General features: G+C 35.5%; 2 protein-coding genes across 2 annotated transcripts in view; both read right to left on the reverse strand.

Moving 5' to 3' along the window:
* The window catches only part of LOC149084108 (nose resistant to fluoxetine protein 6-like), a 34,403-nt gene extending 30,647 nt beyond the window's left edge, over positions 1-3,756 (reverse strand). The window contains exon 1 of the mRNA XM_089234457.1: positions 2,957-3,756. Within this exon, the coding sequence (XP_089090583.1) occupies positions 2,957-3,257 (301 nt within the window). The 5' untranslated portion in view covers positions 3,258-3,756. The remainder of the gene's footprint in view (positions 1-2,956) is intronic.
* Positions 3,757-9,393: 5,637 nt separating this feature from the next.
* The window catches only part of LOC149084109 (nose resistant to fluoxetine protein 6-like), a 38,735-nt gene continuing 21,110 nt past the window's right edge, over positions 9,394-27,018 (reverse strand). Inside the window, exons 7-15 of the mRNA XM_089234458.1 lie at positions 26,002-26,095; positions 25,569-25,661; positions 22,422-22,587; positions 21,427-21,506; positions 20,350-20,472; positions 14,321-14,441; positions 14,031-14,217; positions 13,802-13,944; positions 9,394-9,922 (exon numbers count right to left, since the gene is read on the reverse strand). Coding sequence (XP_089090584.1) covers positions 9,659-9,922; positions 13,802-13,944; positions 14,031-14,217; positions 14,321-14,441; positions 20,350-20,472; positions 21,427-21,506; positions 22,422-22,587; positions 25,569-25,661; positions 26,002-26,095 — 1,271 coding nt within the window. The 3' untranslated portion in view covers positions 9,394-9,658. The remainder of the gene's footprint in view (positions 9,923-13,801; positions 13,945-14,030; positions 14,218-14,320; positions 14,442-20,349; positions 20,473-21,426; positions 21,507-22,421; positions 22,588-25,568; positions 25,662-26,001; positions 26,096-27,018) is intronic.

The raw sequence follows: 27,018 nt of genomic DNA on the forward strand, positions 1-27,018 counted from the left end.
TGACTAGTTAATTGCATAGGGATAATCACGGAACTGGTATCGAAAACGTAATCTGTCTCAGATCAAGGCCAAGCTAACCAAATTTGTTGTGAATTTTATTATTTATTTATTGTGATGAACAAGTCGGTATCAATTTGTAGTTATTCCAGTGATCGACGTAAATAGATGCACAAATTAATATTTTTTGTTTCATTTTGAAATTTCGATTTTATTGATAAACGATCTGACGCAACGTTTTGATGCTTGAAACTAAGGCTTTGGGAAATAGCAAAGACGTCGACGTTGCTTGTCTCGATTTCCAGAAGGCATTCGATCGGGTCCAGCGTGGTAAACGCTTGAAGCGTTTATATGAGATTCAGATTTAGGGGCAATTTTTTCAATTGGATATAATCGTGGTTGAGAGATGGGCCACAACGGGCTATAGTGAATGGAAACTTTTCTGATTCGACAGGTATTCAATGTGGAGTCCCTGAAGGAAGTGTCATTGGTCCCATATTCTTTGCACGTTTTGTCGATAAACTCGATCAAGGTATCGATGGGATTGTTACAAACCCGCAGATGTCGTGCAACTAATGGGAATAGTCGGGAATCTCAGTGATAGGGAGATGCTCCAGAAGAAGTTGAATATGACTGCAGCATGGGCTAATGAATGGAGCATGACGTTTAGTGTTGATATGTGCATGGTTGCTCATTTTGGTTCGAACAACATACGTTTCACTTACGGGTTGAATGGGTACTACTATCCCGGATGCAACTAGGGTCACCGATTCGGGAATTCTCATTGACGAACGGGTTAGGTTTTTCTGAACATTGTTCAGCGGTGGTCAAAAAATCAAATGGAATGCTCGGTTTCATTTCCAAAAATGTCTCTCCGTGTTCTCCCAAAGCCATTTTTCTGCTTTTCCGCGGCTTAGTTCGACCTTCACTGGAGTATGCCGTAAGGGGTTTTGGAGACCACATATCTACAGAGAGGCATAGATTTGATTGAGGGGAGGGGGGTGCAGAGAAGAGCTACGCATGCTCTTGTTGGAATACAAGGCTTGAGCTATGAAGAAAGACTTGATTTCTTGAATATGTCTGAACGCGAGTGTCGGGGAAATATGATAGAAGGGTTTAAAATTTTCTCAATGGGATGGACAGGATGGGTCATGATTTATTTATACACTGAAAATCAACTGCTTCTGCAGGGGGGGGGGGGAGGCATCAGTGTCGTTTACTGAGGGAACATTCCAGGCTGTGGTATCTCAGGGAGTTCGTCTCTAATAGGTGATGTTTATTTTGGTTATATTTGAACATCAATATTTTTTTCAGCCACCTCGTTTGGCAATTGCCCGCCCTGGCATTTGTATTTGTATTACTTCCCTTCCGTTTGTTGTATTTTAAAGTCTGTACAATTTAGAGTTCCAATATAAAACCATTGGACTCGCATTTACTTGGCTAGTTCACTTGTATAGCTAATGTGAGCTAAAGTCACTCGCGGCATGATTACACTGCTCAACGCTGATTTTGTTCTCAGAGTTATTTAGTGATTTCTTAGAGTTATTTTGGGGCCCTGATTCCGGATCTTGAATTGGTTTGTCAGATTGGCTCTAGTTTCCGAGGTAAAAAGAAAATTAAATTTTTCAATAGCAATATCATTAGATACACGCAAATCACATTGAAACTCTGCGTTATAAATAAATAAAATATGACATAACACTGTATAAAAAAAAGAAACGATATTTCAGTGATTTTAAAGGATTTTGAGGCGGTAAATCTGAATCTACCATTGGTTTTTTTCCAAATAAGTAGCTCTAGGTTTTTGAGTAGCTCTACTTTTTGAGATAAATTGATAATAAAATTTCAATAGCAATACAGACTATATTAAAAAATAGTGAAAATTAGGCATTATTTCAAAACTAGAGCCAATCTAGTAAAAGTGACATGAGTTTTCGAATCAGTAGCCCAAAACAACACTTAAAAAGTCTAAACTACCTTTAAAACAACTTTTTTTTTTAGGAACATTATTATTTTGACTGCATCTCGATGTTTCCTTTCAATAAAATATATTTATTGTGTTGAAATTGTAAATACGATTCAAAATTCGTGGCTTTTTTCGATGACATTTCACAAACGTCTTTTTGGCAGTTCACAAAATGGCAATTCTATGTTACTTTTTTTGGGCATCAAAATATTCCAACTCTTCGTAGCAAGGTATATAAATTTTAAAAATTCCAATAGTTATCAATTCATATTGATTAATATCAATACATTAATATTCCAGTAGCACAACGGTGTACAACCTCCAGCTCGCGGGCCAAATGCGGCCCGCGAAAGTGTTTCGGTAGTATAGCATCAATACATTCCAATTTATCAATACATGCCAAGATAGATATGTAGTTTGGTCATATTTCCTTTATAAAAATACGGGAAATCTTGATTAGGAGACATCGCCAACCAGAAATATTGTAATAGCCAAAAATTTGATCAAAGGCAAAAACAAAAAAAAATTATAAAAAAAGCAATTTGTCGCTATAATTGTAAAAATTGCCAATGATGGGAAATAACAATCTACCGCAAGTCGCAATGAATTATTAAAAAGAAATTCACAAAAAGTATACTTTTGACAAATATATGGTATGAATACGTTTATATATGATTATAATTAATTATAATTAGATAATTTTAATACAATTTGTAATTCATGAAAATGATCTAAATTCGTGATTTCAGCAAGAAATCCAAGCAAACCTTGTTGAAAACACGTTAAAAAGCGGGATATTTTGTAAAAAAGTTGGGATAGTCAACAAATTTAGTGGGTCATTCAAGTGGTCATACCTATATATATATGAATGGTTCTGGTCCTTATACTTCAAAAAATAAGTATATCCACCGAAGTAAATATCAAAAATTGATTCAAAACAATAGGCATTCATACGTGATATTCATTAACTGAATGTCAATTAATATAGCTTACTTCTCAAAGCCCATGGTTTGAGCTTCCTCAGCCCACCAATCAACATCATAGCCTCTCTCGTACAATCCTGTGATATATTGAAGTTGCTTTGAGCTTCCATCAGCTTCGGCAGCAGCAGCTTAACAATATAGTTGACAATCTCCTGGATGCGAGATTCGAATTTCTCCCATTTTTCCACGACGTTCTCTGAAATCCCGTTTCTTGAGGTGACATTTGTGAGTTTTACGCTCGTTGCTGAAGCACAGAAAAACTGAAGGCATAGCCCAGAGGTGAGTAACAGAATAACCGCGTGTCCGGCCATGCCTAAAAGTTACTCTATACCTTTTTTACAATTTCTTCCTTGGTGCTGTTATATGAAAAAAACTGTGTTCACAGGATTATACTCAGATCTCAATCCACTGGAATTTCCGTATTTCTAATGTACTTCAACACGAAGGTATATTTTTACCAGTGATAGAGAACTGAAACCATCTTGAAACTCCTTCAGCAGCATAAAACTAGAAGTGCACATTTAAAAAATTTTGCATTAATCCTAGGATAATGAAAATTCCAAAATGTAGATTCTGGAAAAAATGATCTGGTTAGTCCACGAATAAGAAAGTATGTCTTCCGAATGCGATTCCTTTCTATTTCCAGCCGAATCTTGATTTAATCATCATGGACTCTGCGATAATATTTCTCTACCTCCTTATTTACTAATCTTCGTAGAACTTACACAAACACCAATGTTTTTGAGAAACCTGTAACCACACCAAATGCACAGTGGAATAATGATTATGATTATTCTAAGATAGTCAAGTGGAAAAAACAACCGCACATAAATAATATAAGGAATTTATTTCCCTCACTTTATTGAAGAACCGGATTTTTTTTAAATAATATATTCAGATAAATACAGTATAAAAAAAACATAAAAGCTATAACGATAAATGATGATCCGCCTTTTGATTTGCGTCACAAATTACAAGCCAGAAGCTATTGAGGGAATCAGAAAGGAGTATTAGAAACAAATATATCATTAACCTTTGAGAGTGATGTTAAAGGTGGTGTAAACACTGACAGGATGGGTCTTGTCAAGGTTGTCTTAAAGGTGAGAGGAGAATATACCTTGGAGGAAGTTGGAGATTGATGGTCAGCAGTAATAGAGATTGGTCATTGGAATAAAAATATAGGGGGAATGTGTTTAAAAATAAAAATTTCAAATTTGAAATTTCCTCATGAATCTTCAGTAGCTTATTCAGTCAAGTATTTTTCCGTTAGTGTCATTTAATGATCACCATTCCCCAATCGTCATACCTTCCAATCCAACCAGTCATTGCATAATTTGATGTGCATCGCTTTATTTTTATGTTCATCCGTAAATGCTCAATGTGATCATCTATCAGTGTTTTTTTCAGGTCTCCACAGAGAAGACGCAGACCCAAAATGCGTTGAACTTCATCATGATTTATATCGGAAGACCTCGGGTTCGACACTGTGGTGGCTCACTGGAGTTGGTGTTGAGTTTATGTTACCTTGTTTTTCATTCGGCAGTTTTGTCCGTGAAATTTAACTGACCCCATTACAAACAAAGTGGACTCGTCTACTCAAGCCAAGGACGTGAGCTTCTTCATTCTAGTTAGCTGAATATAAAATTATCTTCATAGCACTGTTAAACTTTTCGTTTTGGATGTGGATTTCAAAAAGGAAACAATTTGTACATGCAATTTAGTGCATGTTTTCACGAGATTTTCAGGATATGTCTCAAAAGATTGGTTCAGAACCAGTCTTTTGAGAAGGACGAAATGTGACTTTCGGATGCAGAAAATGATGCAGACGAAGAAATATCGTATATATATACATAAGAATAGTCACGGATCCCGTGCTGGAACCCTGTCCCTTGGTAAAATCGTGAAAATGAACATTCCTTTCGCCGTGGGAATGTACTAGTGAATGCAATGTAGTAAAAACGCAAATACCCCTACAAAAACGCTAAATGACTTGAATAGCGTACAACGACGAGCTTCTTCGGAAGTATACCTTTGAATGACACAAAATGGGTACTGAAGAAAAGCAAACAACGTGATGGAACACCTGTTTCCTTAATATTAATGTTCGCATATAAGACTGTCCATTTCAGCATGTTTTGCAACTATTATTAGTGAAATATCTAAGTTGCAGCCATTTTTACCACTATCATCACCACTAGGTAGAATTTCATTTTACTACAAAAGTAAGAAACATAGCAAGTTTATATTCTAGTAGTTCAAATACCTCAACAAGATGCGGAAAGTCATGAAATGTCAACAACCTGAGATAAACTGTATAGTGTAATCTCATGTCAAAGTAACTTTGTGATCAAAATGGTCACTTCCATCGGTCTAGTGTTATCATTTTCGATCACCTAAAATAGTTCTTATCAAGATTACATGGCTCTATGTAACGCACACAAAGCTATTCGATTTTTCCCCTGCAAAATTTAGCTACAGATCGTTTAATCCAAGAGAAAGCTATTCCCTAAATCTATTTTCTGATTACCTTTTATGCAGATCGACTGTTTTGATTTCATAGTTTCAGAAATTTATAATGGGAAATTTTATTTTCAAATTGTACTATCCATCTCCATTTTGAATGTGAAGTCGAAACTAAACTGACATAACCGTGAACTCTTAGAACGTGATTAACATCGTTTTAGGTCGTTGGATTATGACGGCAAAGTTTTCCATCATACCAGAAAGTAAATGTACTTTCGCGATGACAGATAATGCGAAATCCTTGAACAACAATAAGTGATGATGACCTAAAGCAGTGTTTCTCAAACTATAGTCCGCGGGCAGACTTTCGATAATTCGATTCCAGATGAATGAAAAATTATTCAATTGTTATAGCTGATATTAACAATATAAAACTTTTACCTTCATACTTAGGTTCGTCATACTTCATCAAGGAAACTGAAAGAAATTGCGATCACAAAATACGGGATATCACTAATTATAACCCAAAAAATGCAGTTTATGATGAATTCGATAATTACTGCGAAAATGGATAGAGGGTAGGGAAATGAGCCTGTAAACAAAAACGTATTTGACTAAAACATTCAAATGGCTAGATGACCATATTTCATTGCCGAAAATAAGTGGAACTGGAATCTTAAATACGGTAAAATATAAGACGTCACAATTGTCATAAAAAAACGTTGCCATAAGTCAGCAAAATCCGCAGTAGTAGTTAAAATCACTGGAAAACTGAAGAAAGAACGTTGAATTTGACAAATATCTGTAAGCTGAATAAGTACTGAAAACATTTTTTAGTCACGATTTTTTAGTAAACATTACAAATTCAAATAAACGTTGATGAAAAAACGCGACAAATGTATAAAACGATTCGGAACAACTAAAAATAGAGCAACGCACCGTAATACGGGACACAAGAGGTCCGACGAATCGTTTCAGACATTTTACTGGTCCTTGGGGTCAGAAAAGTTGAGAAACACTGATCTTATAGGAAAGCATTAAAAATGAAAATATCTACAGAAAATTGATTTCTATTTACTCGAATGCAAGAAGTGAATATTCTTGAACATGATAATGCTACACATTATATACGCCCCTGTTTAATATTCGATAAATATTAGAAACTTCTTTGTATTCAAATGTTACTTATAGCATCAGTTGTATGAATTTTAATTTCTAATTATATATATATATATATGTCACTTCGTTTGAACGAAAAACCCCGAATATTGCACTGGGATGAAGCAGCACGGGTTGCCATAAACGTCATTCAGACTACATAGCAAGAGTTTGCCACATTTTGAAACTCGGCATCCTTTTCCGTTCTTCTTATTTTGGCGTAGAATCTTCCTGATTGGCTCACAAATACCGCATAGTGATTGGATGTGGGGCATAGAAATCGCCAATTCTGAGCCCGATCATTTCTTTTCCTCAGAACGATGATACTGCCACGAGCAGGGAATTTTTCCCCCCTGAATATTCTGAGGGAAAATGGACTATTTACTGACGCTACAAGCAGCGTGCGAATGCCTTCTATTTCTTGGAGGTGCTGGATGAAGACCCTCAATGCGAGAAGATCTCCTCGTTAAAAAGTCTCTCCACAGAAAGCATCAAGCTCACAACACATTGCAATTAATAAATCATTACGCTTCATTCATAGTTAGAAAAATTGATGGTACATGTCATTACTTTACACGCACATTCCGACATGTACCAATTCGTTAGAAATTCCATAGAGCAATGTGTACGAGTTGCATTTACAGTTGAGTAGTAGACCCTTAAGGTGAAACATTAGATTCCCTTCTGCGATTTGAAATCAATCCTGCCACATGCAATGTAAAGCTAATGAAACTAACGTGGTCTGGCTTATTCGATATTAATTGCATGATCATGCAATGAAAAACGATTAATGTGGTTAGGTAACTAACTACAGTACGGTATTACGGTCTCCTATTCCCCCCTCTCCCCGATGAAAATTATTTTACGTCCAATATTTCTTTGAGTAAGTTTAAATTATAGCAGACTGGAAACATTTTTTGATCCGAAAATTTCCATTCGTCTTGCTTTCATGTACAGCTACAAATATGCATAATATTTCCATATTTATGGCTACAGTATCGAAAAAATAAGTAGATATTTGAATGTTTTTAAATTTTATTTTTTTTTATTGTGATTTTGTATTTTATTAATTAACATTAGTCGAGGAAAATGAAAATACAATCTACGGGAAATTTACAAGGATATTTCAAATAGGAAACACACACACATAATGTCAATTGCACAAGTATAGACTTGATATAAAAGGTTACTTATCAATGTCATTAACAACACCAACAATAAAGGCTTTTAAGAAGTAAGAAATGACAGCGTTTAAAAACGTATTTAATTTATTCGCAAGTTCTGATTCATCGAAAAAAACTTACACGTACAGATTCACCTCCTCTAATGGACGCTATTTTTGAAACCGGCAAAATTAATTTCACAATCTATTAATGGTAACTTAGCGGACTAGATTTCTGTTCCTACAGTATCCGTGTTGTCATTCCACTTTTCTGCTTCATTTTCTTAATTAAGTTCTAAAAGCTTACTTTACTTTATAGACGAGAATTGTGTTTGAATATTTAAGGAGCATCGCGTAATCATTCAAATTGTTTAATTTCTTTAATAGAAATTTTTGTTCCAGGATTAAAAAAAAAAGATTTTCAAGAAATTTATTGTATAAAATTGTAACACCTAGTAATTGAATTGGATTTAAATTTATCAGAATTGGTGCTGAGCATTTAGTGTGAATTTTATAATATGTTTTTATAAGAGCTATGCAGGATAAAAGTTACATGAAAGTTGAATTTTCTCCTGGAACGACATGATGTCGATATTTTTCCCTCGACTGTCGTGCTTTCTTCCATGTGGCCCTTATATTGGAAGAATAGTCTTATAGTGTGTACATTCGGGTAATATGGAATAGTCAGGTAATTTGAAATACTGGGGTTTTCCCGCTTTCAGATATGGCCGACCAGGGCAAACAATTTTGCCGCCCCCCGCAACTTTAAAATTCGACAATTTTATAACGATTTTCTTTGTTTCCACTGAAAATTGCCACCCCCTAAATTTTGCCGGATGAAGCAATTAACTCCCCCTATCCTGAAGTGGCTGCCAAATAGAACAGCGATGAAGTTTTTGAAAATAACATTCATGATGCTATAGACTCAGTGTCACTCGGTTGTCACCATCACCACACGGCTTTATTTTCTTTCTTTCAAACCGAACACGGTCTATGCTCTATCGCCATCGGGCAATTTTAGCATATCCCCCAATGGGGCTGAACCATGATGAAACTTATTATATGAGAATAATAATAATAATACATAAAATATGAAATAAAATAACACAAGGAACAACTACAGCGATTATATACAAGTAGAACGTACTAATGTATGATGCGATGGCACCATGAAACGTAACTGAGAAAACATGTAAACACGGGAAAAAAAAGAAATTATACAATATATACGAATGGTTGGGGGAAGCTCCCTGCATAATGGGTGCGCAATCGTAATAAGCATGCTATCATCGTCCACCGATGCATTTTGCGAACTCAACTCCTTACTTCGTTATAACGAAATTTCATTATAAAGGAATTCAAGGTTTTTCCGTTCTCCCTATGTAATCTTATCTGGTGGATTGGAAAGTGTTTGTTATAACGAGAGATTTTCGATTAAATTTTTCTCTAGAAATATCAATGTCGATCTTTGAGGGGTAAGAAAATTTTTCCCGGTTGCGTTTATCTATAGAAGAAAAACTTTTGAATATCAACTACCAGAAAACCTGGTCCATCTCTATCTACTGCAGGAATTCGATTGATAACTGTTTGCCTGATTTGCATTTAGTCAGAATCAAAAAAAAAAACATGATTTTTTCCCCATAATAGAAATGAATAACATCATCAAACGAGAAAACACTTTTATTTGAAATAAATACATAATCGTAAAATAAATAAAAAGCTATGCGAAAAAAGTACAAACAGGAAAAGGGCAAATGTGAGATTTTTCATCTTATTGATACGTATTTGTGCTATTCATGGTGATTTTTTTTCGCATAAAATCCAGAGGTTGTGCATACAATGTTTTGTTGACGAGTCTATCAAGCGTAGCTTCTTTTCCGTTAAGATGAAAGCACACATCCACCGTTCGTATAATATCTGCATGTTTCACTATAACCTGCACACAAAACTACCATTATCTGTTCCTTCTGAAAAATCTCTAGCTCTAGGAATCACTGTAGCCAAATCACCGTTCTTCGCAGTTTTTAAACTTCCTTTGAAGTTATTATGTGGGTCGGTTTGACTACGAGTCTTCTTGGATTCGTTCCTTGGCATGATGATTTTCTCGAGTGCTAGGAACGGGGATTCGACTAGCATACTACCAGCGAATGCGCTGCCGTAAGTTACACAGATGTGCCCAAAGTACACCCAAACCTGAAAATATGAAATAGAGAAACATTACTTTATATAAGAAACTCTAAGACAAGTTCCTCCATGTTTTAGACATAGCGGCCAAAAAAAAACAGAAAAATCTCACATGAAGTCTGAGGGCTAACAAGTCTTATTGCAGTATCTAGAGCAGTGTTTCCCAAAGTGGGCAATATCGCCCCCGGTGGGCGATGGAATTGTCCGTGAGGCGATAGAAGCTACGGGAGATGAGAGAAAAATATTTCTGAAGAAGGGCGCGATGGAACAAAAAGTTTAGGAAACTATGATCTACAGCATAGTTTCCCATTTTTTTTTGTCCCACCGCCCCCTTCTTCAGAAATTTTTCCTCCTACCACCCCCTGGAACTTTCCATCGCCCCCAAGGGGGCGCTAACGCCCGCGTTGGGAATCACTGATCTACAGCATAGTTTCCCAACCTTTTTTGTCTCATCGCCCCCTTTCTCAGAATTTTTTTCTCCCATCGCCCCCAACCAATCTAACCCATAGGATCCTATGTTATAGATCGTATGTTATACCCGTAACTTCTACCACCCCACCCCATAACATTCCATCGGCCCCCAGGGGGCGCTAACGCCCACGTTGGGAATAACTGATCCAAAGCAAGGAAAATAACAGAAAATACTTTAAATTTTCTGGCGCCCTTTTTGAGCTGGAAAAATGTGGAAAAATACCATGGATCCAGTAAAACCCTGTTAGTCGGTAAGGGGAGAACCAAGATCTTACCACTGGGGGGGGGGGGGTTCAACCTTCCAGACATAGCCAAATTGAAACTTCCCACTAAGCTTGCGGGCCACCGACTCATGTGATTTAGTGAAATCTTAATAGAAAAGGCTAATAGGATCCCGTATATAATAATAGGGACAAAGATAATCGAAGATTTTAATTTTTCTGCAATTATTTCTCTTATTAATTATTAATTTAGAATAGTTCTGAAATAGTTTATACATTAAGTTCTGAAAATTTTCTTGATTAATATTACCGATTAAATAAATTAATTCTGAGATTAATTTTAATCTGAAATCACTTTGAATGATTCTATAATTATTTATTTCGGTAATTCTGAAACCATTTTTCTTCTTCAATATATCTTGAAATCATTTCTTCCTATAATTTTGCAATTATTCTTTTATTGATTGTGGAATAATTTCTATCGGAAATCCGAAACTATTTCTCTTATTATTTATTTATTGTTTTAATTTTTTTTTCACTAATACTGAAATTATTTGTTCCAAAAATTCTAAAATTCGTTTTTTCAATAATTCTGAATTTTCCATCAATTTGTTTCGGAATTATTTCTATAATTTATTCTAGAATTATTTCTCTCACCAATACCGGAATTATTTCCCTCATTATTTAATTTTCCCACTAATACCTAAATTATTTGTTTCAAAAATTCCAAAAAAAAATTACTTCTTTCATTAATTCTGAGTTTTCATCAATTTGTTTCAATCAATTATTTTTCATTTATTCTTGAATTATTTCTTTCATTTATTCTTGAATTATTTCTTTCATTTATTCTTGAATTATTTCTTTCATTTATTCTTGAATTATTTCTTTCATTTATTCTTGAATTATTTCTTTCATTTATTCTTGAATTATTTCTTTCATTTATTCTTGAATTATTTCTTTCATGAATTCCGAAATTATTTCTTTCATGAATTCAGAAATTATTTCTTTCATGAATTCAGAAATTATTTCTTTCATGAATTCAGAAATTATTTCTTTCATGAATTCAGAAATTATTTCTCGCATTAATTCCAGAATTAATCGTTTCTCAATTTTTTCAACTATTTTCTGAAAATGATCGGCGGGCCGCAACGAAAAATCTCCGAGGGCCAAATGTGGCCCGCGGGCCATGCATCGAAGACTCCTGATCTAGAATCACAGAGTGGCGTCTCAACGAGCGGGTCCAACGGGACGCAGGACTCCAACTTAAACAGGGATTCTTTATTATTGAGAATTTTATTTAAGCCTATAATGAGATTATTTTTTCCATTAAATATGAATTTTTTTAGTTCTGGAAATACAGTCGAACCCCGTTTTAACGCATACCGTTATAGCGAAAATAACTCGTTTTAACGAACACTTTTCTAAACCCCATATAAGTTTACGTAGGGACATTTTTAAATTATCTGGAATTTATTTGCAACGGAATTTCGTTACAAGATTTCTACGGTCTCTTGGAGTTCGTTATAACGGGATTCGACTGTATTTTCTCACCCATTCTGGTGGCTCTTTTTTATCCTCTTTGCACGATAGGTACACATACATACCTCATTTTCAATGGTTTTAAATGGCTTTTAATTATTCTTTTTTCAAGTTGAGACCTGAGGTGAAGCACAAGCATGTGTACATAACTCGAATGGTCGTAGTAAAGATATCGACCCTAAATTAGTTAAACATTTCAATTTTTTCTTTAAAGGAAAGACATTTTGCCATAAATAAACACAAATCAATAAGAAAAATAAATTCAGTCAGTTTTAGATCAGGTGTGGTAGGATAAATTCTGAAATTATTTTTTCAATAGTTTTCTGACTATATCTGAAACTATTTTCCTCATTGAATATGAATTTCTATTGTTTCAGAAATTAGTTTTCCATTAAATATAAATTTTCGTTGATTCTGAAATTATTTTCCATTGAGTATGAATTGTCATAAACTAGTTACTTTTTTTAATCAAATGTGAATTTGAATAAATTATGAAATTATTTTTTGATTGATTCTGAAAAAAATAATTTTTTATCGAAATGGAGTCCCATAAAAATGCCTTTTTTTTCATACATTTTCTGTAATTATATTTTCACAATTCTGTAATTATGTTTTCACAAATTCTGTAATTGTTTTCACAAATTCTGTAATTATGTTTTCACAAATTCTGCAATTATATTTTCACAATTCTGTAATTATGTTTTCACAATTCTGTAATTATGTTTTCACAAATTCTGTAATTATGTTTTCACACAATTCTGTAATTATTATTTTAAACATTCTTCAATTATGTTTTCACACAATTCTGTAATTATTATTTTAAACATTCTTCAATTATGTTTTCATAAATTCCGTATATATAATTATGTTTTTACATTCTAGCCACCAGGCAGAAGTTGGCAATACCTAACGTGAGTGTATCAATTCCAAAAAAATTATGAAATATTACCGACAATTCAAATTTCAATTCTCATATTCCTCTAACATGATTTCACCACTTTTTAAATGTTCTGAAGGTCTTGCTAATATGCGGTTGATGTGTGGCCATCATCACAAATATGTCAGTTCTGTAAGGAGTTTTGAATTCTGTATATATAATTATGTTTTCACAAGTTGTTTAGATAATTATGTTTTCACAAGTTAAGTTTAGGTAATTATGTTTTCACAAGTTAAGTTTAGATAATTATGTTTTCACAAGTTATGTTTATATAATTATACGTTTTTACAAGTTATGTTTATATAATTATGTGTTCATTTATATTCTGTAATTATTTTTCATTGAATATGAATCTTCATTAATTCTGATATCATTTCTTCCAAGAATTATGTGAAGCCATTTCCATTATTAATTCTAAAATAAATCCCAATTTCTTTCAATGTTACTAAAATTATTTCAAAAATTATTCCCATAACTATGAAATTTTTTCTCATTAATCTGAAAAGATTTATCTCTAAAATTATTTCTAAAAGTTATTTTGCTTCACTTCTTTCACCAATTCTGTTAAACAATTTTTTCATTAATGTTTTTTTTTCTCCAGTATTTATGTTGATTCGGATACTGAAAATTCTTAATCCTTTGGCTACTGCAAAAAAGCTTCGAGATCATACATCGAAGACCCCAAAGAACTAAGTTGCTGGAAATATAGTGAATGCTCACCGCAAAGAAATGGGCTGGTTGAACTTGGCCTCTCAGGTTACCCAACACACAGGCTTGTACGAGTGGATGGACGAGATAGACAACGAATGTCAACCTACCGAGTGGAACGAAGCATTTCCACGACAAAATATAATTTATAACACCTAGAATGAAAAGAAAGTCAAGAAAATGAGTAAAAATAATTAAAATATTATCTACAACAGTATATATACAAGCTCCGTCGAAATACCTCCGTGTCCTGTAGCGCAGCAAACAATCATCCAGCAAACACCCACGGACCAAGCCGTCCGATTGAAACTCGAGTACAACATGTTCTCCCAGAATGTCGGGTCTCTGCCTTTATTCCACTCCCAAACTCCATACAGAACTGACATATTTGTGATGATGGCCACACACCAACCACATATCAGCAAGACCTTCAGAACATTTAAAAAATGGTGAAATCATGTTAGAGGAATACAGAAATTGGAATTTGAATTGTCGGTAATATTCAATAATTTTTACAATTGATATACTCACGTTAGGTATTCGCAACTTTGGCCTGGTGGCTAGAATGTAACCAGCAATCATTCCGACGCAGTAAGGTCCAGCGTGAATATACGGTTTGAAGAAGAAGTTTGCCCAATATTCATTTCTTTGGCTGTGAAAGCAAAATGAACGTCACTTATAATCCTTTAAGGGATAAGAGGTTACGGTTAGTTAGAACTTCAATACTTGGCACTTTGTGACAATTTCAGATCATCTACCTAATGCCGTCGCGCATTGGCTAAGAGTAATAATTGACTTTGACTTTTAACCTAACCATCTATAGCGCGAAGGACTTGTGCAAAGATGTCGAACATCAAGTCATACATCTTTTCTATGTGATAGTGATAGGAACCGAGAGACATCTTAGAAGCTCTATCACACAAGGTGATGTAAACACATTTTCCCATGGGACTCGTGCCTCCGGGAAACCTAACTATTTATTTAGGCTTGAAGAACTGTTTTTTTCTTTTTCGTGGCTATGTAGTTTGGGCACGAGATTTCATTGTCACATTCAATCAATTTTGTATGGCCTTACCACTATTCTAACACTTCAGGTTATTTTCGAGTTTTGTGTTGCGTGACCGAAACTTTCAGCACTTAAAATATAGTGGCAGGTTCTTTATTACTCCTTCATTATACATCGTCTCCGTCCGATGCAGATCCCTCCTTCAGTTGTCACTTTTCTCAACGTGAAATCTCGATATCATCACACTCTGTTACATGAACCATAAAAAAAAAATCATTGCAGAGGAAGTATCATTACACCCCCAGATTGCAGTATCGTCATTATGCGCCAGCAAATTTATGCTGCTTTTGACGTCTCTTAATCGAAGTTGTTTGTACCATCTGAAAATGAATTTATAATATATAAAAAAAATGCACGTGTATATTCACTACAAATTGTAATTGATTAGTTGAACGGTAGATTCATTTGCGGGAGGATAGAATTTCTTGTAAAGGGGTTTACTGTGCCATACTTTTGTGTACCACACCTAAAATAGCGGTACACACAACTTCATCAGAACACATAATCTTCCAAATTAACCCTCGGAAGAACAAAAACGATATCTCCTTCAAACACGATGCTACAAGGCTAACACCTCCACCATCTTTGCGCTGAAGTAAGATGTCGACAATATTACCGCTATAACCAATCACTGTTTCCTATTAGGAAGGTGGGGGGGGGGGGGGACAGTCCGACTTGTTATTGACCATGTTGTTGTACAGTAAATCCTTTGTATATGTTGTGTTGTAGCAATAATTTCCAAATTTTTTTTTCCATTGCTAAGAGAACTTAACAAAATGATGTTTCAGCGTCATCTACATCTTTGATCACTAAATAATGTGATTCTGTTTTCCAATAATTTTGTTTTTCTCTGGATCGGAAAACTTCATTATCGAAGCATAAAATGATCATGTTTGATTGATCAGTTATCAGTCTATATAAAAATTTATTTATCGATAATTGTGAGATGATAAAGCGTGACTTATTAAAATCAGTTGTTTTGTACTTACGTTAATTAGCTATCGATATTATTATTATTGAACTGATGTTTCCACTTTTCAATAAAATTTTGAGTTACCAAGCGATGCATTACTCTATTTAGTGCATTGCTCTATGGAATGAAAAGAAAAAAAAATCTGAACCTCGGAACAGTGTTGTGTATAGTTGAAGTTCACCTATTCTAAGCTGTCTACAGCCGTAACTGTTCATCAAAAAACTTAGACGTCTTTATAAAAGAATGGAGTAAAAACATTAAGGCCCCTTACACGCGGGTCGTTCGGAAAACTTTACAATCGAAACTTAAAATGATCATGTTTGATTGATCAGTTATCAAGTCTATATAAAAAATTTTTTATCAATAATTGATAATAAAACTTGATACATTAAAATCAGTTGTTTCGTACTAACGTTGATTGCCCATCAATATCATTATTTGTATAATTTTTTTAGACTTATTCAAACATTAATCAGTTGCTAAGTAATACATTATTATATGAAATGCATTACGCTATGAAAATGAAATATATCCGAACCTCGTTGAAGTTCACCTATTCTGAGTCGTCTACAGTCGTAACTGCTCATCAGAAAAATTAGAAACGTCTTTATAAAAGAATGGAGGAAAAACAATAAAAGTGTAAAAAGACAGCTTCGATGCAAATTACAATGCACGTGCCATTTTTTTTTTTTGTAAAAACATGGCCAAGTACTCAGATTTTACGGCAAGATATCTAAAATCCTCCAGCAGGACACGATTTCCATTATTATTTCTTCACCATCGAGTATGACGCTGAATGAATGAACGCCAGGGTCTCTGCCACCAGACTTATCCCGTTGCCGAGATCTCTTCCAGCCCAGCTTCGTGGCAGAGTCTGGAACAAAGTGAGTGTGTACATCGAACATTCTGAGTGTGTAGCTAGTGTTGTGTATGATTTTTCAGTGCTGCCATCTATACTTCAAATTGTGAGTGAAGTGTAATGATTGAATATTTGTAACGTTGTAGGCCTGTTGCTCTCTGTGGCGAGACTTTTTAACGAGAAGATCGGCTCGCATTCGCGCCTTGAAGTTGGGAACCACAGAAAAGCAACTCCAGCCGACCACCACTGTGGGGTTCGAATCCGGATCCTCACATCGCGAGTCCGTCACTATAACCACTCGACCACCACAGCGGCACGAGTATGACGCTGAATTTACAAGGACGTGCTGTTCCGTTGAAACTGTTTCTACAAAAAGGAGTGATTCCACACTGGTTTGCAGAGAATTTTGGATTTGAAAAAGACTCGAATATTATTGTCATCCCCTCATTAGGATGTTCCTAAAATTTTTAACAATTTTCTAATTGTTAGCGAAGGCTGTAGACCGCTCGGAACATAGTAATTTCAGTTTTTCAGACCCTGTATATGGTGTGCAATGCTTGAACTTCTACTACTTGCACTTGAAAATAAAGGTGACGCCAAGCCAATCGAATAGCTACACCGAGATCCTAGTACAAAAACGCACTACAAAAATAATACATAATATCCCAATTTGATCTTTTTCCCTCACGGCCAAAGTCAATAGTTTTATTTTCATGAACGTTTCGAATAGAATTTTAAAATACTTGCATAGTTTGCTGTGCATTTACTCAAGATTCTCCAACAGTATAACGGTAAATATGATAAATTGGTTGTGCATAATAACTGGTTATATTATACATACTTACCATACTTATCAAAAGTCTTAGTAAGTTTGATAAATTAATCTGTTTTACACCTGAGATTATGCATAATACCCAAGTGTCGTTGGTAAATTTGGTAAATACTTGAAGTTTATCGCCTTTATCTGCGCATATTATGCATAATATCCTAGTGCAATTGATGAATTTGATAAATATGAATAAAAATGCCAAATGAGACTATAGTATATTTGACGAATATAGACGGACCTCGATAAATTATGATAACAAATTTTACAATCGTACCTCGATGTAAGAACGCAACACATGCGCGTTATCATGTACAGTATATCATATATATATAATGCGATTTATCATGTTTATCAACGAGACGACGCTTGGGTAATTTTGCACAATCGCCGGTAAAAGTGATTAATTTAAGGAAATATATCGAACTTACCACAATGCGAGATTGCAAATAATATACCCGGCTATTATGTATAATAACCGAACTTATCATGTGAATGATAAAAATTTTTTGTATTTGTTGCCCGTAGGATTAATTCTGTAACCGTTAGCATGAACTAACGGAAAATGCTTTTTCACCTTATTTATGCTTTTTCACCTTAATTTTTCGTTAATTAAGGAGAATTCTATATAATATCTCCGGAAATATTGCACTTATAAACGTGGAATTTTTTCTTACCTCGGGAGAGACAGGGCAACCACTTTCTGATTGAGTTTTTTAGCACACGGAGACAGTATGAAAAGTTAATGCTTTTATTTTTTTTATGTACGACATTCCCTTAAAACAATAATTTAAAGAAACCGCATGCCATTTGAAAACTTTTGTAATTGAAAGTACACACATCTAAAATCAACGGTTACATATAAAATCAACGGTTTATCATACGGACAATCAATTTGAATCACCCTGTACGACAGTTATGCAATTGAGCCGGGAATTTCATTGCAATTAAAAGTTCATTCCGAAAACCCACATGTTCATGCGTTATATACGAGTAGTTAGTGGATGAGATAATTGACTGATAACTCTTCGTTTTAAGTGAACTAGAACATAGGTGTTGAGCCTTTCTTAAGTCGCAAGCACAGTCTGTAGCAAATATAAGAAGAAAATCCACCCATATATAGGATATCTTTGACACATAATCGAATTGAAATCTGCATAATTCAATCCAGGGTTTCCTGAACCTATGGTCGCGACTGAAACTTTGGTCGCAGGGGCTTCCGAGAGGGGTCGCATAAACGCACTTACCGAGTATTCTTGAGCTACGGATCAGGACGGAAACTTTATTCGCAATGTCTTTTTCCAAAATGAATCGTGTAAATGTCTTTTTCTTTTCAGCCAGATATTCTTGAGCCATTTATTACGATCCAAATTTGATTCGCAATGGCTTCCGAAAATGGGTCGTACAAATCCTCTTATAGCCAGAGATTCTCGAGCTATAAGTCACGATCCAAACTTGATTAGGAGGGGTTTACTGGATGAGTCATCCGATCCGCTTACAGCCTGCTATAAATGTACTTATGGCGTTACTGGTTTCACTCATTTCGAAAAACGAACAGTCCCATGATTTTGTTATTGATTTTGGGTCGCGGCTGAGAAAGGTTAAGAACTCCTGATTTAGTCTCTGATTAATCCTTAAATGCATCTTCAATTGAAAATTTCGTTATGATTTTGGTATCATATCTGCTCGCGAGAGCAAAAAATTGAAAACCGGGTCCTAAATGTTTTAATATAAAGAATAGCAAAATGACTTGATGGCCGTTTAATGTGATTATCGACCCCGTGAATGTTGAAAATACCCAGGAGGGCGGCTCTAATTCACTTGCCACACAGGTGCAAAATCTCACGTGCCGCCTCTAAAGACTACCCTGGTGAGAGGATGAAAGGGTGTCAGCCAAGAGGACTCTGGGATAAACCAGATTCTTTTACCCTTCTGAAGCAGCACATCAATGGTTACCCAACGAAATTCACTTGACCATGCGTCCCCGCTTTTGAAGAAACTCCCGTTTCTTTTGTTTAAAGATTACTTCCCCATTCTTAATTATGCCACACAACTTTTTCCACATTACTGTTCTCATTGATATGAGCGATCATATTTTCCCATCCTTTTAGGACTGAGTTTTTCAATTAATTCCCAATCGAGTTGAATCTTGTTAACGTCAAAATAACTACTTCAAGGTTCTCAGGGCGGAAACTGGAGAAGTTTGAAATGTTTCTAAGTTGCACAATTGAGAACCAAAATCAATTCTTTGCCTTTATTTGACCGCTCCCGAAAAATTACTGGGTGTGGCCGACAGGGCTTCAGCCCGGGACCAGAGACGATTCTCATCATTTTTGTTTTTTCACAATGTAAATTCACTATAGAAAGGCCCATGAAAAATCTGACGTTGGGTCCCCCAAAGATCTCAGCCCAGCGGAGCCCTGCTTCAGGATGTGGGGAATCATGGCCGAACCAAATGCACACTTGCCCTCTGTGATGAGAGTCCATTCTTGTTTCTGGTATTACAACACCGGGTCTGCTCCCATAACTTTTCTTAACTTTTTCGTTGTCAGGCTACGGCTCAAAAGGGTGACAGCACGTGGTGTAGTTTTTTTATTGTTCGAAATTTTAAAAATTTTATGTGTCTAAACGAAAGTTTAGGCTGCCTCTCCTTACAATCCTATGCTTCCATCCGGGTGCATCGCACTCCCCGCACCCTCGCTTAAGCCGCCCCTGAAGAGATACTTGAACTACAGCAACGAGTAAATTTTATCTCTAAGCAATTAATGAATTATATTAAAGGACTCTAAACACACACACGATACTTTCCCATAGAATATTCATCAGACGTTCTTACCCTGGATCGGGATGAGCAAAAAGCATCGCTGGGGGGTAGTCATATAGATATGTTATAACTCCAGACAGGGCCATCGACAGCACAGCGCCAGATGCAGCAATAGTCAGGCCAACTTTCGGCCACCTGAAGAAATTACATGAAATATTCATATACCGTATACCTTACAGATATATACACATCATATAATAATCTAATTGAAAATGAATTGATTATTATATGAAAATAGTGTTGAATTGATTCACAAATTTCATTAATTTTAATTCAATTTTCAGAACGAGTCTTATATTTTAGGTACTCAAAAATCCATTTTCAAAAGTTTAACTGATCTCTTTCGAAACATCCTGATACGGTGTCCTGTAAGTGCAAATGCGGCTTTTATCTCATCAATCGTCTGTCGTACAGGCATGATTCCAATTTAAAAAGTTCTCAAAAGGCGTTCAAAAATTTCCCGGTACTAGTTTTCAGTGTGTGACAAAATAAAAAATCTAAATTTTTACTCTGTCCCCCCTTGTCCTCTAACTTCCAGTTAGAAAAATTTTGCTCTGTATCTCCTGAAGCCAACAGAAAAAATCCCATGTTAGTACGTGTTCAATATTCGCCAAGACATTCGAATTTAAAAAAATCGGAGAAAAGTTATGAAAGAACAACAAAAGGCTAACGGACGCAACACAGACTCCTTTCCCTCATTTACGCTGTCCTTTCCCAACTTTTTTCCGGGTGTTTAATTCGAATATCTCAGCGAATATTGCATTTAGAAACGTGGATTTTTTGCCCTCAAGAGATACACGGCAACAGCTTTCTAATTGGAAGTAAGAGGACGGGGGGGACCATATAAAATTATTTTATTTTTATTTTGTGACACTGTATTTGCACTCCCAATACTGATACAGGGTAATTTTCGAACACGTTTTGAGCATTTTTTTTTAAATTTGAAACCATACATCTACGACGGACGGTTGATGAGATGAAGGCCGTGCTAACACTCACAGGATACCCTGTATGATCCGGAAATTAAAAATCTTCACATCAGATTTTAAAATTTCTGAGTATGAATACTATTTATAAATATGTCCTTACCTCAACAACGGTATCAACACAATTAAAGATGCAATATACAGCTGCATATCGGAAGCAATGTACCAGCTTTGAGGAATGCACTATGCAAATAGGAAGGGAAGAAAAATATATTCTCAGTGCTTTTTTATAAAAAAAAATACATTATAGCTGATTTTGTTTCAACGAGAAATTCAAAGAAACTGAAGAGCATGTAATGTATAAAAGGTGATAGAGCGCATACAATGCAGAGCTTTTTAGCGAGTGAGTGATCTCTCGTTAATGGGTGATTTTTTAGTTTCATAGATATGCGTATAATATTTTTATTATCTATAAGGTAAGAAATGGATTTAATCCAAGCAATAGCTGGTAAGTTGAATGATACGGCTTTTGATATTATAATTAAAATTAAAAAAAAATTTTAATTAGGATTTATTCCTATATTTGATTTCTATGTTTTTATGTTGCAGTTGTGTTGGTAATAACAAAGTCAACACTCCTAAAAGCTACACCTAATTCAAATGAAATAAAATATATTCAAAAATTATTTGTGAAAGTTCAAAAGATAATTAAAATTATTTGTCTCGAATTGGCTTTCAATCAACCCGATTGAAATTAACTAACGTAAGTAATTTAACTGAAATGGATACAAGAAAAATATTCTAAGGGGAAAAAACGAAATTTCTTCATTCAAATTTTTTAATGACTATTGAATATGCAGAAGCGAATGACAATAATCAGAAAGATAATGTAGGAAATAATTCAGTAAAACGATTGCAAACAACCCTTATAAACATAGCAGCGCAGAGAGTGCACTAGGTTCTGTTTGAGCAATGACGTCACGCATGACGTCAGCTTGTACTGATTCCGACGCGTCATGAAACAGCCTTTATTATATAGCTATAGCCCTGAATACATGGAACATCAATATTCAATTTTTGTTTTTTAAGTCTTTCAAATCAATCAAATAGTTACATTATACTGACTCAAAAACTGCTTCTCCAACTACTGTATCTCACCATATGTTCAGCATCGTAGAAATTGTTGATGAACAGTAGATTTGCCCACCAATTTTTGCGGCAGCTCTCCAAGAAGTCGTTTGCCGATTCGTGCCAGATCGGGCCGCCACCCATAACACCGGCAATAAACATGAACGCCACAGTCAACGAATACACAGGAAATACTCTGAAAAGAAAAGACGAGAAGGTGACATAATCACAAAACAGTAATACGTTTTGGAATTTTCTTATAATGATGATTATTCGGGATACATTTTTTTCGGGATACTCTCGGAAAACGTCCTCAATCTTTTTCGGAACGTGAGCACCGTTTGTGACCCTCATCGGAAGAAGAGCGCCATTATCATGACACTAACTCAAATATGCCTGATGCTAATTCTCGAATGAGAAACGAACAGGGTGTTCCAGTATACCTTAAAGTCTCTAAAGTTCGAGGTTCCGGATAATCAGGGGCAGGGGATGCAGGAATTTTTCGAAATTCTTTCTCAAAGCACTTTACATATTTCTTTTGTTTGATTCTTCCAATGAATTAGAGTAATTTCAGTTTTAAGGAGTCTTGATCTCAAGGCTGGGAATCTTCAGTGAAATCCCCGCCTCCCAGAATTTTCAACAGGCCCTTCGATAATGTGAATGTTTTTAATAATTAGCTGAAGCGAAATTGAATTTTAGAAAGAGGGGGAAAATTCATCTGTCCTTGTGTGCGGGGAATCGAACCCATATCCTCTCGCTGCACGAATGAGCACCCTAGACCACAAAGACAACGAATGCCTCAATCTTTCCTTTGAGTTCGTGGGCACTGAACGGGATCGTACATGCACTCGGGAACTAACTGAGGCCAAAACTCATAATTGCTGTGACACTGCTTTACCGCACACCAACTCCAGTCATATATCGCCGTATGGCAATTTCTAACTAGTGGAGTTGGGTGGGGAAATGAAGGTGCCATCTATCGGTGGTCGCCCCAGGCTCTATAGGAAAAATCTTTTTCTGATGTTCTTTTTTGTCTGGATTCGAACCCATGGACCTTGACGGTAACCTTCATAGTGGAAGACGAACATCTTACCTGCCACTAGGTGGCGATTTATCCTTGTATGATGTAACTCTCCGTTATTCATATGAAGGTTTTTATCAACCGGCTGAAGAGAAGATGAATTTAGGAAAGAGAGAAAATTCAACTTCCTTGCGGGGAATCGAACCTGCATCCTCTCACTTTCCGAGTGAGCGCCCTAGACCACTAGACTACCTTTGATAATAAAAATTTATAATGCCAAAAAAATAATAACAACGTTCACATCCTGGCCAAGAATATGAGAAGGCCAACCTCTCTTATAAAGAGGCCATCCGTCTTGCCAGATATATTCTTAACGAACTAAGCCAGTGGTTCTCAGCTCCTTCCTAGGGGCATCACCAATCTCGGCCAGGGCATCCGCGGGGAGTTGGCGCTGGGGTCTTCAGCCGCTGACACACCACGGACCACATTTTTAGTTTCGGCCAGACCCTCGGGTTACTAAGCTATACCGTTCGACAAATGCTAAGGGGACAATGTAATTTTTTCGTCATAACAAACAATAGACATCCTTCAAAGAAACGTCCAAAAATTTTGTTCATTGTTATTATGAAGCCAGTTGTTAGAAATTTTTCAGGACTGGAAATATGCAATCCATCGAAACGTATGATTTTGACAATTCGTTTACAAACATTCCTCATGATGATGTGATGAAAATTTGTGAATTTTTATTTGACAAATATGAAACCTGTATTAATAAGCCAAAAATTGATTGGTTGAATCTCTCCAATTTCTGCATTTTCGAAAACGACTTTTTCAATAGTATGGATCTATTTAGAAAAACTATTGGTATTTCTATGGACGATAGTTTTTTCAGTGCTTTTGACAGTATTTTGAAAATTCAATTTGTGATAAAATTAATCGCCTTAGATATATAGATGACTTAATTATTTTCAATTTTCAGAATTTTCATAAAATCGGATATATTATTCACATGACAATGGGTTATGTAGCTACTGAAATTGAAAAAAAAACCGATTAATTAACATTTTATACCGACCCCGTGCGCCAAGAACTCAATTAAAAAGCTGTTTGTCCTGTCTCTCCTGATGCCAACAAAAAATGGAGGAAACTTGGATAAGAACGGCGTCGAATGCGGGTAAAACGATTTGTCCTCATTTAACGCTCTTTCCTAAATTTCTTCCGTTTTTTCGAATTGGAATATCTCAGTGAATATTGCACTTAGAAACGTAGATTTTGTTTTGTTGGCATCAGGAGAGACAGGGCAACAACCATCCTATTGGGTTTTGAGCGCACGAACACTGTGTTGAAACTTGATTTCTTTATTTAATAACCATAAAACCCCTTGAAACATAAATGACATATCTGAGTACTATCAGCACCTCCAAGAGATAGAAGGCCTCCGCACGCTGCTCGTGACATCAGCAAGCAGTCCATTTTCCTTCAGAATATTCGGAGTAAAAAAATTCCCTGCTCGATCGTTGTGCGGGAAAGAAATGGTCTGGCTCAGAATTGGCGATTTCTATGCCTGATATCCAATCACCATGTGGTATTTGTGAGCCAACCAGGAAGATTCTGCGCCAAAATAAGAAGAAACGAAATAGGATGTTTGGATACTTTCTCTAATTGAAAAATATATCTCTAGTATCAACGATTCGCCAGGAAAATGCCATACTTCCTGTTATCTATGCATCCTGCATATACTCCAGTTTCTTTTTGATAGTTATTTCACTATTTTTTGACGTTCTCTGTTTGAACCACCTTTTTTTTTACTCCATTATATTTAATATGCAAATATGAGTTTGATTGCCATCTATCTTTCACAAAACTCAACTGAAAAGAATGGAAATTTTTTATTCAGCTGCACTGAAAGTAGCTTTTTTTTTCAGCTATTTCTGCTTATGGTTAAAAACTAATTTTTTGTAAATCTAATCTTTATTATACAAACCACAATTTATAATTTCCATTTATCGTTTCTTTTAAATTATTTTATTTGAAAAATAATTAATCAAAGTGTTTTTATCGTTCGGGGATAATATAATTAGAGGTGTAATGTAATGAGATACATTTTCGTATTTCATATTTTACGCAAATAAATATTAGTAGAAGAAAAATGCTACCTCCATAAACGGTGGAGAATGTACATAACAACGTTGAACTTTTTGCCCATTCCGTGTACAATGTTCACTGTCACATACACAACAAGGAGTCCTCTACACGGAAATGAAAAGATAATAATGTTAGTAAAATCTGAGTGATATACGCCACGTGAGAAATATAAAAAGAAATTGATATTTGAGAATAAATTATTCAAATACAATAAAACCTCTCTTTTGCGGTCACCGGTGGGACAAAAAAAAAATTGGCCGTGAAAGAGGGGTGACCGTTAATCAATGGGTTTGAAATGTATACTGTTAGTATACAAGGTGGGGGAGGGGAAATATTATTTGGTCGTAAAAGATTGGTGACACCATCTGAGGATTGTCCGTTAAGAGTTGTTTTACTGCATTCTAATTCATTAACAGTTTTCATCACAAGAAAGTTTCAACTTGCCCGATACTGAAGAATGTGTCAACCGCAACTGAAGCGTTTACCACTGCCTGGAAAGCGAAATCTTTGGCGTAGTCCCTGACGGATTCCAACCCACCTTTCAAGAGAGATAGCATAATATCAAAAACAATGTGAATTTGATGAACTCAGTTGCTGGAAACATGATGCATTTAAGAAAAGTCATCATAATGTGAAAGAGTTATATTTCGGAGACCTTTTAGAGAAGTGATTAATATGTCATGTGTAGAAGAATGTAGATAGATCGTATAAAGCATTTGTTCTGAATCTTCCACGTAATCCTTATGAATCCCGTCTGCTCTGATAAAATGGAAGCAAAGCATACACGTTATGCCGATAAAATGAAGACCTCGAAACCTTTACATGATACTCAGTATATTTCTCGTATAATGAAAAACAACAATATATATATAAGATCATTTTAAACAACAAGATCATTGAAGCTCCGGGGATTCTTTGAAATTTTTCCAATGACTGTCAACGGGTATATGGACCCCTGGATGAGAACCCCTGGAATAAGGCCCTTCTCGAGTTACGAGCATGTGGCTTATTGTCGAAGGTACGTTAATAAATATTTTAGTGGTCTCGGCGAATCACGGCTACTGGCGATATTTCTGCATTGGGGGAATTTATCGGCGATATTAACCCCCTCCCCCCAGCACGCGCATGGTGTCTAACAGACTCGATTCCATTTTACATAAATTGACTCGCCTCCTTAGCTCACCACGTGAACTTTTCTATTCCTTCATTAGTCAAAGTTGAGGTCTCATCTCCATAGTGCAGTAAAAACACGTATTTTGATCATGAATTCGTTTTCCATTCACGTAAACGAATTGATGTCCGGTAAAGCAATGCGTGTTGTTTTTCGTGATTTTATAAATGCATTTCTCACAAACAAATACATACTCACTTTACCGCACACCAACTCCAGTCATATATCGCCATATGGCAATTTCCAACTAGTGGAGTTGGATGGAAATTGAAGGTGCCATCAATCGGTGG

Source organism: Pholcus phalangioides, unplaced genomic scaffold, assembly GCF_987345545.1.
Source record: "Pholcus phalangioides strain wild (caught in Gottingen) unplaced genomic scaffold, Ppha-v1.0 ptg000008l_1, whole genome shotgun sequence".
NCBI lineage: Eukaryota > Metazoa > Arthropoda > Arachnida > Araneae > Pholcidae > Pholcus > Pholcus phalangioides.